At 44.0% G+C, this 14,668-nt stretch overlaps 1 protein-coding gene across 1 annotated transcript in view; it reads right to left on the bottom strand.

The window, feature by feature from the left end:
• The window catches only part of KIF4A (kinesin family member 4A), a 37,851-nt gene extending 23,205 nt beyond the window's left edge, over nucleotides 1-14,646 (bottom strand). The window contains exons 1-11 of the mRNA XM_054038963.1: nucleotides 14,470-14,646; nucleotides 13,640-13,765; nucleotides 12,499-12,641; nucleotides 12,200-12,314; nucleotides 11,219-11,409; nucleotides 9,738-9,827; nucleotides 8,495-8,661; nucleotides 8,088-8,182; nucleotides 3,958-4,077; nucleotides 2,376-2,551; nucleotides 1,557-1,618 (exon numbers count right to left, since the gene is read on the bottom strand). Coding sequence (XP_053894938.1) covers nucleotides 1,557-1,618; nucleotides 2,376-2,551; nucleotides 3,958-4,077; nucleotides 8,088-8,182; nucleotides 8,495-8,661; nucleotides 9,738-9,827; nucleotides 11,219-11,409; nucleotides 12,200-12,314; nucleotides 12,499-12,621 — 1,139 coding nt within the window. The 5' untranslated portion in view covers nucleotides 12,622-12,641; nucleotides 13,640-13,765; nucleotides 14,470-14,646. The remainder of the gene's footprint in view (nucleotides 1-1,556; nucleotides 1,619-2,375; nucleotides 2,552-3,957; nucleotides 4,078-8,087; nucleotides 8,183-8,494; nucleotides 8,662-9,737; nucleotides 9,828-11,218; nucleotides 11,410-12,199; nucleotides 12,315-12,498; nucleotides 12,642-13,639; nucleotides 13,766-14,469) is intronic.
• Between the last annotated feature and the right edge of the window lie 22 nt (nucleotides 14,647-14,668).

Raw genomic sequence — 14,668 nt, 5'->3', positions numbered from 1 at the left:
CTTCCCAAAAGACAGTGCGCTGAACGGTGGCAAGTTGTACAACAGGATACCTACCCATGGAGCACTGCACTCTGCATCAGTACACTTACCAGGTGTGCTTATGCACACCATTGGACAGAAGGAGCCAAGTATGCATGCAACAAGCAATGTAGTAACTGCAGCAGCTGTGTGCCAACATGACTTGAGTCAACATAAGTTTGTAATGTAGGCATGACCTTAAGCTTACCAAACCCCCTATTAGCATATGTTGTAGGTTCTTTTGTTTTTAAATAGGTTCTCTCCCTAATGCTTTTTAATCTTAAGAATAAAGTAGGCTTGCTTAAAAAGAATCGTGTAGTCACATATCTGTGGCAATCATTCTGGTATCAGACTCTAGAGAAAGCAAGTAAGTCTGTTTAAGCAGACTGTCTTTGCTGGGAAATACACAATGAAGGCAGGAAACCGTACAACCTGGAAATACCCTGGTCAGAAGGGTGAGAGACACACATCTCTGCCTGAGAGAGGCAACAGCTGGGGAGCTGGAACCCTGAGGGTAGGCGTCCTTGCTGAGATGCAGGTGGAGTCACCCTGAACTGTGACAGAAAATGGAAGAGATAAAACTCCCGGTACAGTCTAGGGAGATGGAAAAGTAATCTTTGCTTGCTTTTAATGTACAGTTCGGGTGATGGGTTGAGAAACTATATGGCAGAAGTGTCCTGTAGGAAGGAGGAAGTACAAGGGATTTTATCCAAGGTGTCTGAGAAATACATGGTCAGTAAAATGCTACCCTTCAATTTAAAAAGCAGGGTCAGAGGCCTGCTCAGCCAAGTTTTATGGGTAACCCCAGCAGCTGCCAGTCAAACAAGGCCAACTACAGCTCAACTGCAACTTTAGTAAAGTTTTGGAGTGAGATTTAAGTTCTCTGCACATTTCCCAACAGAATAATGACAAACAGGGGCTGGATCAGTTTAAGAGAAGGAAATAACTGGAAAAACCCAAATCCTGAATTTAAGACCTCCAGGCACTATAAAAGTTAAATAGTTACTATATCACATAGACAAGTGGATACTATTTAGGTAGCATCACTGTGGCTGGTGTTAAAATCGAGAAATGGCATTCACTTAGGAGTCGATGAACTCTCTAAAACAGACCCATACACACATCATTTCCTCCCTGGATTTGCTAGTGTTTGCTTTTTAAGCTAGAGGGGAAATAAAGTCAGTTGCTCATAGTGTTTGTTAGCAACCTCTTGAAAGGCAGATATTTACACTACTAAAATGTTACCATTATTGATCAAGTTCCTCCCCCTGCCTCCTCTACTACAGCTAGACTGTTGCATTCTTACAGAGGGTATTGCTGCACGTGGAAGTGAAACATTGGTGCAATGAGATTTAGTGAGGGTGTCAAAGGAGTGAGAAAGAGGCCTTGACAGATACTTGAGTGGCAAAATTAGATCCTATCTTAGCACCAAGTGCAGTCTAGAGCCTCAGTGCAAGAGATCTAGTCTCAGCCAGGGAGGTGGAGACGTGGGGAATCAAGGCCTCTAGTTACATTAAGCATTAGTCTATAGGTCTTACTTGATAGACACCGGGAGTGTCCCTCCATGGGCCTGCAACAACAAGACCTGCAGCTGTTGTACCTAGAGGGAAACAGAAAAAGTTAACCAACTTTTAATCAGCCCAGAGCACGCTGATCTCTAAGAAAGAGCTGGAGCTGCAGGAATTAACATTAATAATGAAGAGGGAGCTTTTCCCTCTTCATCAGTCCTGAACCAATGCTCCAATATTATTTGATGGCACAATGTTGCCTTTCACATAAACTATCTTCACTGAGGAGCTCCTGGTAGTCTTGTAGGGACAATAGGGGGAAGCATTATCCTTATGTTTTAGACAAACTAGAATTTGATTAACTAGATTTGCATACAATTGATTGCATATGAACCTTTCTATGTTTCCTATCCTAAACTTGGGCAGTATAGCTGTGTAGTGTTGACTAGGTGCCATACTTCACTCCAGAGATGGCTGCACTTTGGTGGGAGTGACATTTCTTATGGTGTGTCCAGTGCACAAATTCATGTGAAATGTAAATTTTAGTTGACACCAACACTTGGCCATGACCGAAGTGTGACCTTGAAGGCCCAATCTAACAGTGGAGAAGAGAAATGTTCCAATTGCAGCACACTTATAGTGGAGAATCTCAAGAAGCATGTGGCATTAGAGAAGAGGCCACTCCATACAGACAAAGAAACATTTAAGAATTTTCTTTAAGGTGACCCATACTAAGTGAGTTCAGTGTATTTCTCTTTTGTGAATTTGGTGCAGTGAGGATTTTCTCACTTTTGCTATGCACAACACATGTTTTCCAGCCTCCAGCCGAAGGAGGGAAGTGTCCAGTACCTGCTGCTTTAGATGATTTAGCTCAGCTGCCTGAGGATCAATGTTGACTATCGGTTTGTTTTTTATTTTTCTCGCCCTGTCAGCATAGCGCAAAGTGTTTAAGGTTTCTTCTAGGTTGGAATCTGCTGGGCTCACACACGCAATCATGAGAGTGTGGCTGTTACCACCCAAGGAATCTGAATAGAAACAGAATGGGACAGAGCATTATTGAGACAGTGAAAATGGCAAAGAGGGTTAGTGATGGAAAACCCAGAGCTGTAAGAGTGCACCAGGCCCATAAAACACAACAGCCAACACAGACAAGAGGTTTTGACCAACGTGCTATTCATGTAATACCCAATAGCTGATTTCTCCCATTACAAGAAACACTGGTAAGAAAAGCAACTTTCCAGGTTACAACTAGTAAGAGCCCCACGGAAATATGTCACCTCCACCTCCTTCTCCCCCCCCTGAAGTTAAAGAACATTTTCCACATATGCTATTTTGCCTCCTGTTTCTACTCCAAATGCCGGTGTTTGACATCACATGCCCCTGACGGGATTCTCATGTGAAGCAGCTACACAGTTCCCAATATCAATGTTTCAAGTACTCTTACTTCTGCTTGCATCAGCGCCCCTGAAAGATGGAATTTCATGGATACTCTGGACAGCCAAAACATCAGATCAGACTTCATTCTTCTTCAATTTAAGGAAGCATTTGATGATCTGAACAAATATACTCCCCCTGGCAATGAGCTGCCCAGCATGGCTTATTACTTTTGCACGCAGAGTATGTATTATCCAGCTTTGTGCCATAAGTCTCCTGAGAAGGGCACAAGTGACCCTGCTCAAGTTCAGCTCACTCAACTGGGTTTCTTACTAAGAAGATTATGGTACCTTACAGTCCATGTTTTGAAAGATATAAAATACCATGAAAAATGGTTTTATGTAGCAAGTTACTGTACTGTGAAAAGGAAGACTAAAAACTAATTTAGTAAATTAAGCTATTTCCTTTTTATTCCCAGACTAAAGTATCATTAAGATGAAGACAAGACTAAAGATTCCAGATCAGGAATTTAGGGTAAATGACAACATTCTTGTAATGTGTTTATCACAAAAACAAGCATTATAAACTCAGAAAATTCAGAGTTAAGTTTAAACTTAAGAAATAAAAATAAAAAATAAACCACCACACATATTAAGGTGTAAACGTACTGTTAAGGGACACAGCATCTTAGCTCTGCCCTGTAGTGACATGGTGCAGTAACCATTCAGTTATGATTTGTTGATACTAGTGATTGTGCCTCCAGATTAAAGCATTTTAAAAAGGCAGTTTAGAGTTTCTCATGGTTTTTTTCCTTATGGTGTCACTGCAGGATAGAGTTAGAGTTGTTTGTGCCCCTACCCCAAAGCAATTGCAGTCGAAGATAAGACAACAAAAACACAGAGGGATTAAGGATCATAGGTTTGTGGAATAAAGCACAAACAATACATTCATATCTGGTCAGTAGGAATGTAAGACTTGTCCTGAAGGTTACACAGCCCTTGACGTATTATTTTGTTACATATTTATTTTTAACTATAGAAAAGAACTATACTCTTACCTTGCAGCAGCCGTGTTAACTTGGAGTCTCTGTAAGGGACAAAACCACCCTTCTTATTTTCATCACCAAGAGCACTGATTACATTCCCCAGGCATAGGAGGCCTCTGTTAATGTTGATTCCTGCACACAAACAAACAATATCCAAAGTGAGTAGGAGCTAAACCAAACAGAGAGGTTTGCTTTATTACTGTTTATGTCCTATACTTGCCAACAAAGGCCACAAAACGTAGAAAATGGAGAGGTTTAGTCCTCATAGAAAGCTCCAGTTCCCAGAAGAAAATCCCACCCTATGCCTTCTTCCCACGGGTTTGCATAAGAGGTTTAATGAAGAAGGATATGATCATGGCTACAGAACAGATGTGCTATGTGGAGCCATATGAAGCACAGCAGGTTAATAACCTTCGGTGTTGTCCTAGTCAGAATGGCTGGGGAACTCTTCTTTAAAGACCTGCTCTTTGCTCCAACTGAATATGCCCAAATAGGGAAAGAATGGGGTTAAAGAATATTAAGATAAGTTAGATGTATTCAAGTCAGCAAAGCCTAATGAAATTCATCCTAGGGTACTTAAGGAACTAGCTGACAATCTCTAAACCATTAGCAATTATCTTTGGGGATTCTTGGAGGATGGGGGAGGTCCCAGAGGACTGAAGATGGGCAAACACAGTACATATCTTTAAAGTGGGGAACAAAGATGACCTAGGGAATTATAGACCAGTCAGCCTAAATTGGATACCTGGGAAGTACTGGAACATATTATTAAACAATAAATTTGGAAGTATCTACATGGTAACAGGGTTACAAGGAATAGCCAGCATGGATTTATCAAGAACAAATCAGGCCAAATTAACCTAATTTCCTTCTTTGACAGAGTAAATGGCCTAGGGGATTGTGGGGAATGGAAGCAGTAGATGTTATGTTTATTTTAATAAGGCTTTTTGACAGTCCCACAAGACACTCTCATAAGCAAACTGGGGAAATGTGGTCTAGATGAAATTACTATAAGATGGGTGCACAGCTGGTTGGAAGACCATACTCAAAGAGTAGTTATCAATGATTTGCTATTACAGTGGGAGGGTATATCTAGTGAGGTCCTGCAGGGGTCAGACCTGGATCTGGTACTTTCAGTATTCTCATTAATGACTTGACTACTAGAGGGGAGATCATGCTTATTAAATTTGCAGATGACAGGTTGGTAGGGATGCAAGCACTTTGGAAGACAGGATTAAAATTTGAAATGGCCATGACCAATTGGAGAATTGGTCTGAAATCAACAAGATGAAATTCAATAAAGACAAGTGCAAAGTACTGCACTTAGGAAGGGGTGGGGGGAATCCACAGCTACAAAAGGGGGAATAACTGACTAGGCAGTAGCACTGCAGAAGCATCTTAAGGTTTTAGGGGATCACAAATTGAATATGAACTAGCAACGTGATGCAGTTGCAAAAAAGATCAATATAATTCTGAAGTGTATTAATAGGTGTGTCATATTAAGACACGGGCAGTTGTTGTCCTGCTCTCCTTGGCACTGGTGAGGCTTCAGCTGAAGTGCTGTGTTCAATTCTGGGTGCAAAACTTTATGAAAGATGTGGACAAACTGGAAAGAGTCCCCTGGGAGGGTGGGGGAGAAGAATGATATATGGTTTAGGAAATCTGACTGTGAGAAAGGTTAAACTGGTTACATTTAGTCTTGAAAAAGAGAAAAAAAAACTTAAGAGGGACCTGATGGTAGTCTTCGGATACATTAAAGACAGTTATAAAGTGGATGGTGATCAATTGTTCTCCATGTCCACTAAGGTAGGACAAAAAATAATGGGCTTAAACTGCAGCAAGAGAGATTTAGGTCAGATGTTAGGAAACTAGCTATGAGGCTAATTAAATTCCAGAATAGGCTTCCAAAGGAAGTTGTGGAATCCCCCTCACTGAAGGTTAAGAACAGTTTGGACAAATACCTGTCTCGGTTTAGTTGGTCCTGCCTCAGTACAGGGGGCTGGACTTGTCTCACTGAAGTCTCTTCCAGCCCTATATTTCTGACTTAATGAACATCAGTCTCATCCTACTAGATTTAGATTTTTTTTTAAAAACCAGAGCCAAGGATGAACAGTATCTGCCCTTCTCACCTCCTACTCCATTATCAGAGTGCAGCAGATGGCTTATTTTGGTACAGTCAAAGGTTCATAAAGAGCATAGCAGGCAGTGATGTTTTAGCATGTTGGACCTCTACCCTTATATCTTAGATCCATTCCACCCAGAAACGTCAATGCTGACATCAGCTACAGTGTGATGGCAAGAGTGGAAGACAAGGCACATTTTCCTTCCCCATACTTTGCTAGTTGAACACAGGAATGTAATGTAGTAACTGACAACACGTCTCATCTAATCCAGTGCCCATCTCTGACTGTGAACACCATCAACAGCCTCAGAAGAAGAAACCCTACAGTGGGTAGTTATGGAATAACTTGCTCCAGAGAAAGTTTGATCCTAATTCTCACTAGAGGTTGTCTTATGCCCCAAAGTTGAGGATTTATATTTCTTCCATAGCTCTTGTTTATTTTTAGCTTTTACTAGGTGTCTGACGAAGTGAGTATTCACCCACGAAAGCTTATGCTCCAATACGTGTTAATCTATAAGGTGCCACAGGACTCTGTCGCTTTTTACAGATCCAGACTAACACAGCTACCCCTCTGATGAGTTATAATAGTAAAAGCAAAGATATTCTTGTGGCACCTTAGAGACTAACAAATGTATTTGGGCATAAGCTTTATGCCCAAATACATTAGTTGTCTCTAAGGTGCCACCAGGACTCCTCATTGTTTTTGCTGATACAGACTAACACAGCTACCCCTCTGAAACCTGACAAGATATTTTGTTATCCAAGTTAAATGTCGAATGCTTTTTGGAATCCTGCTAAGCTAATGGCCTCAGCAATATCTTGTAGCAGTAACATCTTCTGTCGTGTGTGAAAAGCCATGTATCAGTTTTGAATTGGCTGCCTTTGGATCTCATTGAATGTCCTTATGATCAAAGGTGAATAGCAGTTTTAAATCTACTTAGAGCCCTACTCCTCTTCAGTGGCTAGCATGAGTTCCTCCAAGTTTCCCCTTCTTCTGCACCAACCCTAGGAATCTTGTTCTGATTTTAAAAGGTGACTACAGAGGAAGAACTGGATGAGTCCTCTAATGCAGCAGCTCTCAAACTATGGGGCAGGCCTCCCAAGGGAGGCTCAGGAATGTGTGGATTTAAAAAAAGAGCTCTGGCTGTCAGCCACAGGTGACCGGGACTCAGGCAGAAGGGCCAGCACACCTGGTAGGTGGGGATAAAGAGGACGGCCAGAGCCTTGGCACTTGGGCTCTCCTTCCCACCACCACACCCAGTCTGTCACTGGGAGGCAGCAGGGCTCTGGCTATCAGCCGTCAGGTGGCAGAAGCAAGGCCATGGGGTGCTATGTCTGCTGTGAAAAGTTATATTGACAAATATCACTTTTTACATTGCCACCCTTATTTCTGTGCTGCTGCATGCTCTCCACTCTGCCTTCAGAGCTGAGTGGTAGTATATGTAGTTGCAGGGGAGGAAGCATGTGCACAAAGACACAAATAAGTTTGAGAACCGCTGCTCTAGTGGATAAAAAAAAGAAGAATATATATATATATATTTTTTTTTTTGGTCTTTGTTTTTGCTGGATTCCTTGGAGATTTGCAATGGAAGATCAGCCATAAACTGAAGGTATATGAATCTTTCAGAGAGCTTTTCTTCAAAAGCATTTCATGCACTTGAGCTAAAAACCGAATAACACAGTGTTTGATAATCAGACCAAAAAGCTTCGCCCTCAATGGCATATGTTTCAGTCACTTAAGAAGCCATGATCTAGCTAGTCCTTCAGCCCTCAGAGTCCAGAAGACAAAGCCGGATATATTCCTGACATAAAAGCCAAACAGAACGTTTTACTAGAGACCTTTCAAGCTCTCCTTATACCTCAAAACCCAGCAAAAACAAGTATTTTTCCCCTTTGTGTGTCACCTTTAAGGTCAAGATTTCAGAGTGGTGTGCTATATTTTGTCCTTTCCAGGAATGTCAGATGTGAAGAGCATAAGCTTGCATTACTGAAGCTGTCTGAAGTTACTGTGCTTCCTTACCTTCCTTTAGTCGGTCTCCCTCAGCCTTGGTTTTCTTTTGCCTTTCGGAGCCAGCAAGATCTACAAGGTGTAGCTTGCAGCGAAAGCTGCTGTTCCTACAGAAGACAGAAAAGTTACATTCCTGAGCTAACGTGTAGTTAGAATGCGAGCAACAAGCAGGATGGAGGGGATTTCACATCAGAGCTGATCGAATGGGTTTAAGAGTGCATTTCACATCAAAGTACTGCCACTAGCTTTTGAAATTAGCAGAGTCCAGTGACTGTATATCGTCGATGCAGCTTTTTCTAGAGCAAGTCAACCAGTAATGGTTAGAAAGATTACTTTTTGATAGGCAAGTATGAAATCTCAGATTGACAAGAGACAGGGTTGAATCAGAACTGTTACCTAAGGAGTTATCGCTTTCTTACTTGTCACTTTTCTTTCTCTGTTCGATTGAAATGGTGAAGATTGCATGGGACCGCGAGGACTGAGAGTTCATAGCTGTAGAGGCCACGGTTCTGGAATTGTTTCCCTGCTCCAGACAGAGGATGGTATCTTGGGCACATGCCACATCCCGTTCCGTTAATCCTACAATCTATGCCAAGAATAAAGAATTGGATTTCATTTTCTTCCCCTGCCTCCCAATATTCAGCCTTTATTTACTACATCACAGATGTGTACTTTATGTCTCCGACCAAGTCCCTGCTTCTATGCCACTGTGACCATAACTAGCAAACCAAAAGAGTAAGGAGAAAACACATTTGCACTCTGCTGTAGTCTAACAGACTTTACCAGAAAGATTAATGCTCACCAAGAGGTCCAAACTTGTGCCAACTAAGAGCTGCATTAACAGCTTATAAGTAAGCACATCTAATTTCCACCTATGAGTCCAGAATGCTGCCACTAACATGAGTCATGCCTGATCTAAAATACAGAAGCAAATCCTCTGAGGGTGCCAGCATGCAAAGATGCATATGACAACCATTGTTCCATTCCAGGCATCCATCTAGAACACATACTACATATGGCCAAGGTTTTTGGACGCGTGGAACTCAGCAACCCACCCACCATTTGGAAATGGAGTTTCATATTAATGAAGTATGACTGACAAGCCCTGGAGACAAAAGCTAAATTTATCCATAGACCAGATGCAGAATGAAACAGCAGCACAAGCTTTCCCTACACCGTACCCCAAACCCATCTATGGACTTCAGGCCTACTCTGGGGGACTTCGAGACAGAGGTTAGTTTCATATCTACGGCCAGTTCCTGCCATAGCCATTTTGCTGTAGCTTTCCTCTTTTTAAGTTTGGGAGAAGGCATGCAGCAAGGAAGTTTGGCTACGGGAACTGCAGTAATGTGTTAGTTACTTTAAATAAAATCAGGGTTTGAGTTAATGTTATCAGTTCACTGAGAGCTTTAATTAGCTGTGATCTGAAATCTAGATCCTAATGAAGTTACCACAGAGTAGGTTTGAGAATCACCAGACATTTAATTTAGAAAAGAGCTGGAAGTCAGCATGCTTTTGTATCAGAGACTAGAGTGAAGCACAAGAGAGAGTCCAAGACAGCAAGATTACGAACTGTAAAAGCGTGTCTGGGTTTGATTGAAACACTGGACTCCGACCTCTTCCCCAGCCCCCAACATGCCCACCTCTGTGGGAACAGCGCACCTTTATGCCTTCTTTGGGGTCCTCCCGTATGCTGATTTGAGATCGTTCTCTAGATGGGGACAGCAGGTCTAGAATATCCTCATTGTAGATCTGAAGGTATTTGAACAGAAACTCAGAATAAGTGGTCCAGGGAGAAGTGGGCATGGAGCATGAGAGACAATACAGGGTTAGGCTGAACCAGGCTAACTTTGCAAGACATTGCACACCTCTTACTCACTAAGACGTGCAGACTTAACTTGACCCCAGTCCTGTGAGTTGGAGTTGTGTTATCATTACATTCTATTTCTACATATGCCCCTCTCTCCATCCTCATGGCCTTCTCAATGACAGAAGTTCCACAAGCCTGAGCACCCCAATTCCCAAAAGAGAAGAGTGTGATGCTAGAGATGCTCCTTGCTCATCTGAGGCAAATCTCTCTAGGATAGCGGTTCTCAAACCATGGGGTGGGACTCCCAAGGGAGGTGTGGGAATGTGTCAAGAGAGGAGAGAGCTGTGTGCTTTTTTAGGGGTGGGGAAGAGCTCTGGCTGTCAGCCCTGGGTGGCTGGGGCTCATGCCAAAGGCTGTGCACACCTGGGAGGCAGGGATAAAGGGGACAACCAGAGCTGCGCCACCCAGGCTCAGGCTCTCCTTCCCTAGTCTCCCCCTCAATCCCTCACCAAGAGTGGCGGGCTCTGGCTGTCAGCCCTGCAGTGGCAGAAGCAAGGGTGGCAATGGGGCGCTAAATCTACTGTGAAAAGTGATATTGACACATCTCACTTTTCACATTGCCACCCTTATTTCTGGGTGCTGCTAGCATGCACTACCTTCAGAGCTGGGTGCCCAGCCAGCAGCCGCTGCTGCTCTCCACTCTGCCTTCAGAGTGGTGTGATGGTATATGTACTCGTTGCGTAAACGACTACAGACACAAAGAAGGGGGCGGGGGGGGGGGCGCTCAATTGATCAAATAAGTTTGAGAACCACTGCTCTAGGAAGAAGTGCAGCAGTCCTATCCCCATTATAGATTGCAACAGAACATTCTAGGAGCTTGTCCCAGGTAGCAAGCATATAAGGTTAGACTTAGCAGCCAGATATGCACACTGAGGACAAAAGGATGCAGTCCCATCTGCTACATAGGCTTTCATTCATGGAAAGTTATAGGTCCCTTTCTAAAGTCCTTGAGATCCCCCTTTATACCAGCTCTCCTGGTTCAGCTGCCACAACCCTACTCACTGGAGTGTTACAAAAGAAAAAAACAAAAAAAAAAAAAAACACACCAGACTATTTAAACAACCACAAGAAGGAGGCTTTATGATTAGAAAAAAAGACTAGGAGCCTACTGGAATCTGGTTCCAGTCCCAGCCAAGCCTCCAACATAATGTGTGACCTAAGGCTTCGATTTTAATAAGCCTGGTTGCCCGAAGAATTTGACCTATTTAAGCCTCACTTTATTACAAAGTCTGCTTTTAATTCCAGATATTTTGAAACTGTAAATAGCTTTTACCTCCAAATAAGAGACTTTCAGGGTGAATTCCCATTCCAGCCTCCGTTCTTTTTCCTGAAAGAGCAGTTTGATAACACGAGGAATGACCCCAACAGTAGGTTCATGCTCTTGATCAGCAGTGTAAGTCCCTCCCATAGAATATGTTTTTCCAGAGCCTGTCTGTCCATACGCCAAGACAGTAGCATTATACCCTGAAGAAGTAGAGAATGCCTGGAATCAGGAGGAGGATGGGATTATCTAAGAAGAGACCTTATCAGATTGGAGTATCCTAGTATGCTTCCGTGTGAAGTGTCCTCAGAAGCTAGAATCTCCAATTCAGAGAAGCATTGGCACTCACCCTCTCAGTTTACACAGCATAAATGCACAATTCATAGTCTGCTAAATCAAGAACAAAAAGCTGAAAAGAACCAGATGCCTTATCTGGACTATGAAATATGAGGTGAGATTTATTAATTAAACCTAATTTTATGGCTGACTAAATATGCCAGAAACAATTTTTAATTGCTCTGTCAACCTTCCCCTCCCCACCAACATCTTCGGTAACCAATCTCAAAGTTGAAGTATATAACAATCAAGTGTCAGACTGCAGATCAAGCAGTCAAATGGATCTTAACATAGAACATTATGTTCTATGGTGTTTTAAGTCAGTCAGTCAGTCCATTTTTGCTTTCCTTGAAGCTCAGTGAGACTGCACAAGTCATCTTGGTTACCAAGTGGAATATCACGCTAGCAGTAAATAGGCAGGATTTAGCACTCACCATTGCAGCCTGGAATTGATTCCTAATCAGAGAAGCATTTTGTTTACTTGGAAAGGTATGGTGGGTGGGGGGAATCAAAGTGGATAACCAAGTGATCTTTCCTGGCTGCTTTTGCTGTTTTACTTGACTTTGTGATGCCACCCTGAACCCAACTGATAGAGTTGACAGCATCTTTAAAAAGAGATTTCACTTAGTTACTATGAACAACCCAACAGGCTCTCACCTTTGAAGATGCCCCGTATCAGAGGGGCAACAGATGTATTGAAGACTTCCTCCTGCTCAGCAGATGGGTCAAACACAAAATCATACGTGAAGGATTTGTCATTGCCTACAATCACCTGTGGGAAAGATGAGAAAGCAAGTAGTGACACATACATTGCAGTTTATGGGTTCATTTACTTGATATTAAATACAGCTAATTTACAATGGTACAAGTCTACAGAAACACCACTGACTCAATGGAGTGATTCTAGTGTAAGTGAAAGATTTTGATCCTTCATAGTCAAGACATCATTTACTTACCTGTTGCTCTTCAGGCACAAAGGATAGACACATCTGGCATCCCTCACTGATCTCTTTGGGGACCAAGGGGCGGCAGCGGAGTACCACACGCACAGGAATGACTTTCTCATCCTCTTTCACCATTTCAGATTACAATAGCTTCCCTAAAAAAACCAAAGAAATAAAATTCAGTGTGTCTCACTGTAAGTATCATCAGCTGGATTTCCTTTCTCAGGCTTGACAGCCGCTCTGGGCATTAAGACACATTTAGCTTCCACACAGTCTGCACCGGCAAGTTGGAAAGAGTCTATGATTCCATTATATCACATTCACTGCACAAAGAAAATTTACCCATATAAGTGAGAAACCCTAAGCTAGCCGTTTCTGCATAAATTTAACATTTAACTTAAAAAAAATTAATTAGATTTTAGGACACTTAGGGCTCATTTACACTAGAAGCACTACAGTGGCGTAGTACATCTGGTGAAGACACTCTATGCTGACAGGAGGGAGTTCTCCCATCAGCATAATAAAACCCCCTCCATGAAAGGTAGTAGCTATGTTGGCGTGAGAAGCTCTCCCACTGACATTGTGCTGTCCACACCGGTGCTTAGGTCAGCATAATGCTGCTATAACCTGTAGTAGGCAAGCCCTCAGAATTGTAAAGAAAACCTGCTATAGGTGACCTGAAGCAGCATCATCTACCCAAGCACATAAACATACCTCCAAGGCCTCTGCTGCTCAAAGCTTTTCCAAGGACCAGAGTAACTAATGACAACCTGATTGGTTTTATGACTGCTTAGAGTTTCAGGGCTAGCCTTGAAACTAATAAGAATCAGATAATTTCACTCTGACAATGCATAGGAAAAGGATGAACAGCAACAGACAGAGCTATACATTAGCAAGGAAGACCAAAAACACTAAGGCTAGGGAACATGTGGAGTAGTAAAGACCCCATTCTCTCTCCTCAGCTGCAGGTGGTGGCTACACTTCTGGTCAAGGATTGCTGTAGATTTTGCTGCAATCTCTCATCAATATCTGCTACAAGGTGTCTGCAGCAGATTGCTATTTAGTTGAAAAGGAGGTTGTTTCTCAGAAAAAAAAATAGTACAAATGATAAAAAATATCAGTTTTAACAGGAGGAAAGAAGCATTTTTGTCACCTGAGGCTCTAGAGAGAGATGACCAGCTTTTCTCCTCCCTATTCCCAAAATGATGACGTGCTGTACAACCTTCACTTCCTTGAGCCTCAGTTTCTGTGTCCAGTCACCATAGTAACCGAGCCCCTTCTGGAAGAGAGCATCATCATGCCATACCATCAGCAGACATGGCTCTGTCTGCCCCAGAGCTTCCCACGGGAGGAATCGTGACAAACCGACCACGAAGAAAGCGTAATAACATTCATAAAACGCTCCTGGAGAGAAGCCAGCAGAGCCCAGGCTTGGGGTGACTCAGGCAGCACCAGCGCCAGGCAGGGAGGCGGGCATAGGGCTCCACTGCCTCCAGCTGTGTGGCGGGGAACAAGGGCGGGAGGAGATGGCGAGCGGGCCGGGGTGCTGGCAGGGGCCTCGCAGCAGAGAGACGGACCCGCTCCTATCATGCGGGGCGGGGCTCAGCCAAGCCGGGGAGGCGGGCGCTGCTCCTAGCTGCACCCCCGTTTCTCTAACCCCGAGGGGCTGAGGCGGGGCCCCGTGGGGAAGCCGGCAGGGGACACGGGCCCAGCTCTGGGCCGCCAGGCTCTGCCCAGCTCCGCCCGCCCCGCGCTCGGAGGGTCACTGGGACGCCATGGGGGCAGCCCAGGCCCCCGAGCCAACAACCGGGGGAGCTCGGATCCCGCCACCGGAGAACAAGCCGGGCCGGGCCGCAGAGCCCCCGGGCCGCCCGGGGAAGAGATACCGGCCCTCGCGGAGGCCCCGTGACAACGCACAGGCGCCAGCAGCCCAGGGCCGCGGGAAAGAACCGTCACCTGCCTGAACCTTCGGCCACCACTTACTTGTCCTTCTCCTTGTCCCGGAGCTTTAACCGCCAACATTCAAACCTGCCCCGCCTGCCAATGGCAGGGCCACGACGTGATACGTCACCACGTACGGAAAGAGACACGCTCCCTACATGTAACCAGGGGCAGCACCTAGGGATGGCGTCATCGACTCGCGCTTTGTCACATGATCTAGGTCGGTTTCGGTCACATGATC

This window comes from Malaclemys terrapin, chromosome 9 (assembly GCF_027887155.1).
Source record: "Malaclemys terrapin pileata isolate rMalTer1 chromosome 9, rMalTer1.hap1, whole genome shotgun sequence".
NCBI classification, from domain to species: Eukaryota; Metazoa; Chordata; order Testudines; family Emydidae; genus Malaclemys; species Malaclemys terrapin.
This window is presented reverse-complemented; position numbering and strand designations above follow the sequence as displayed.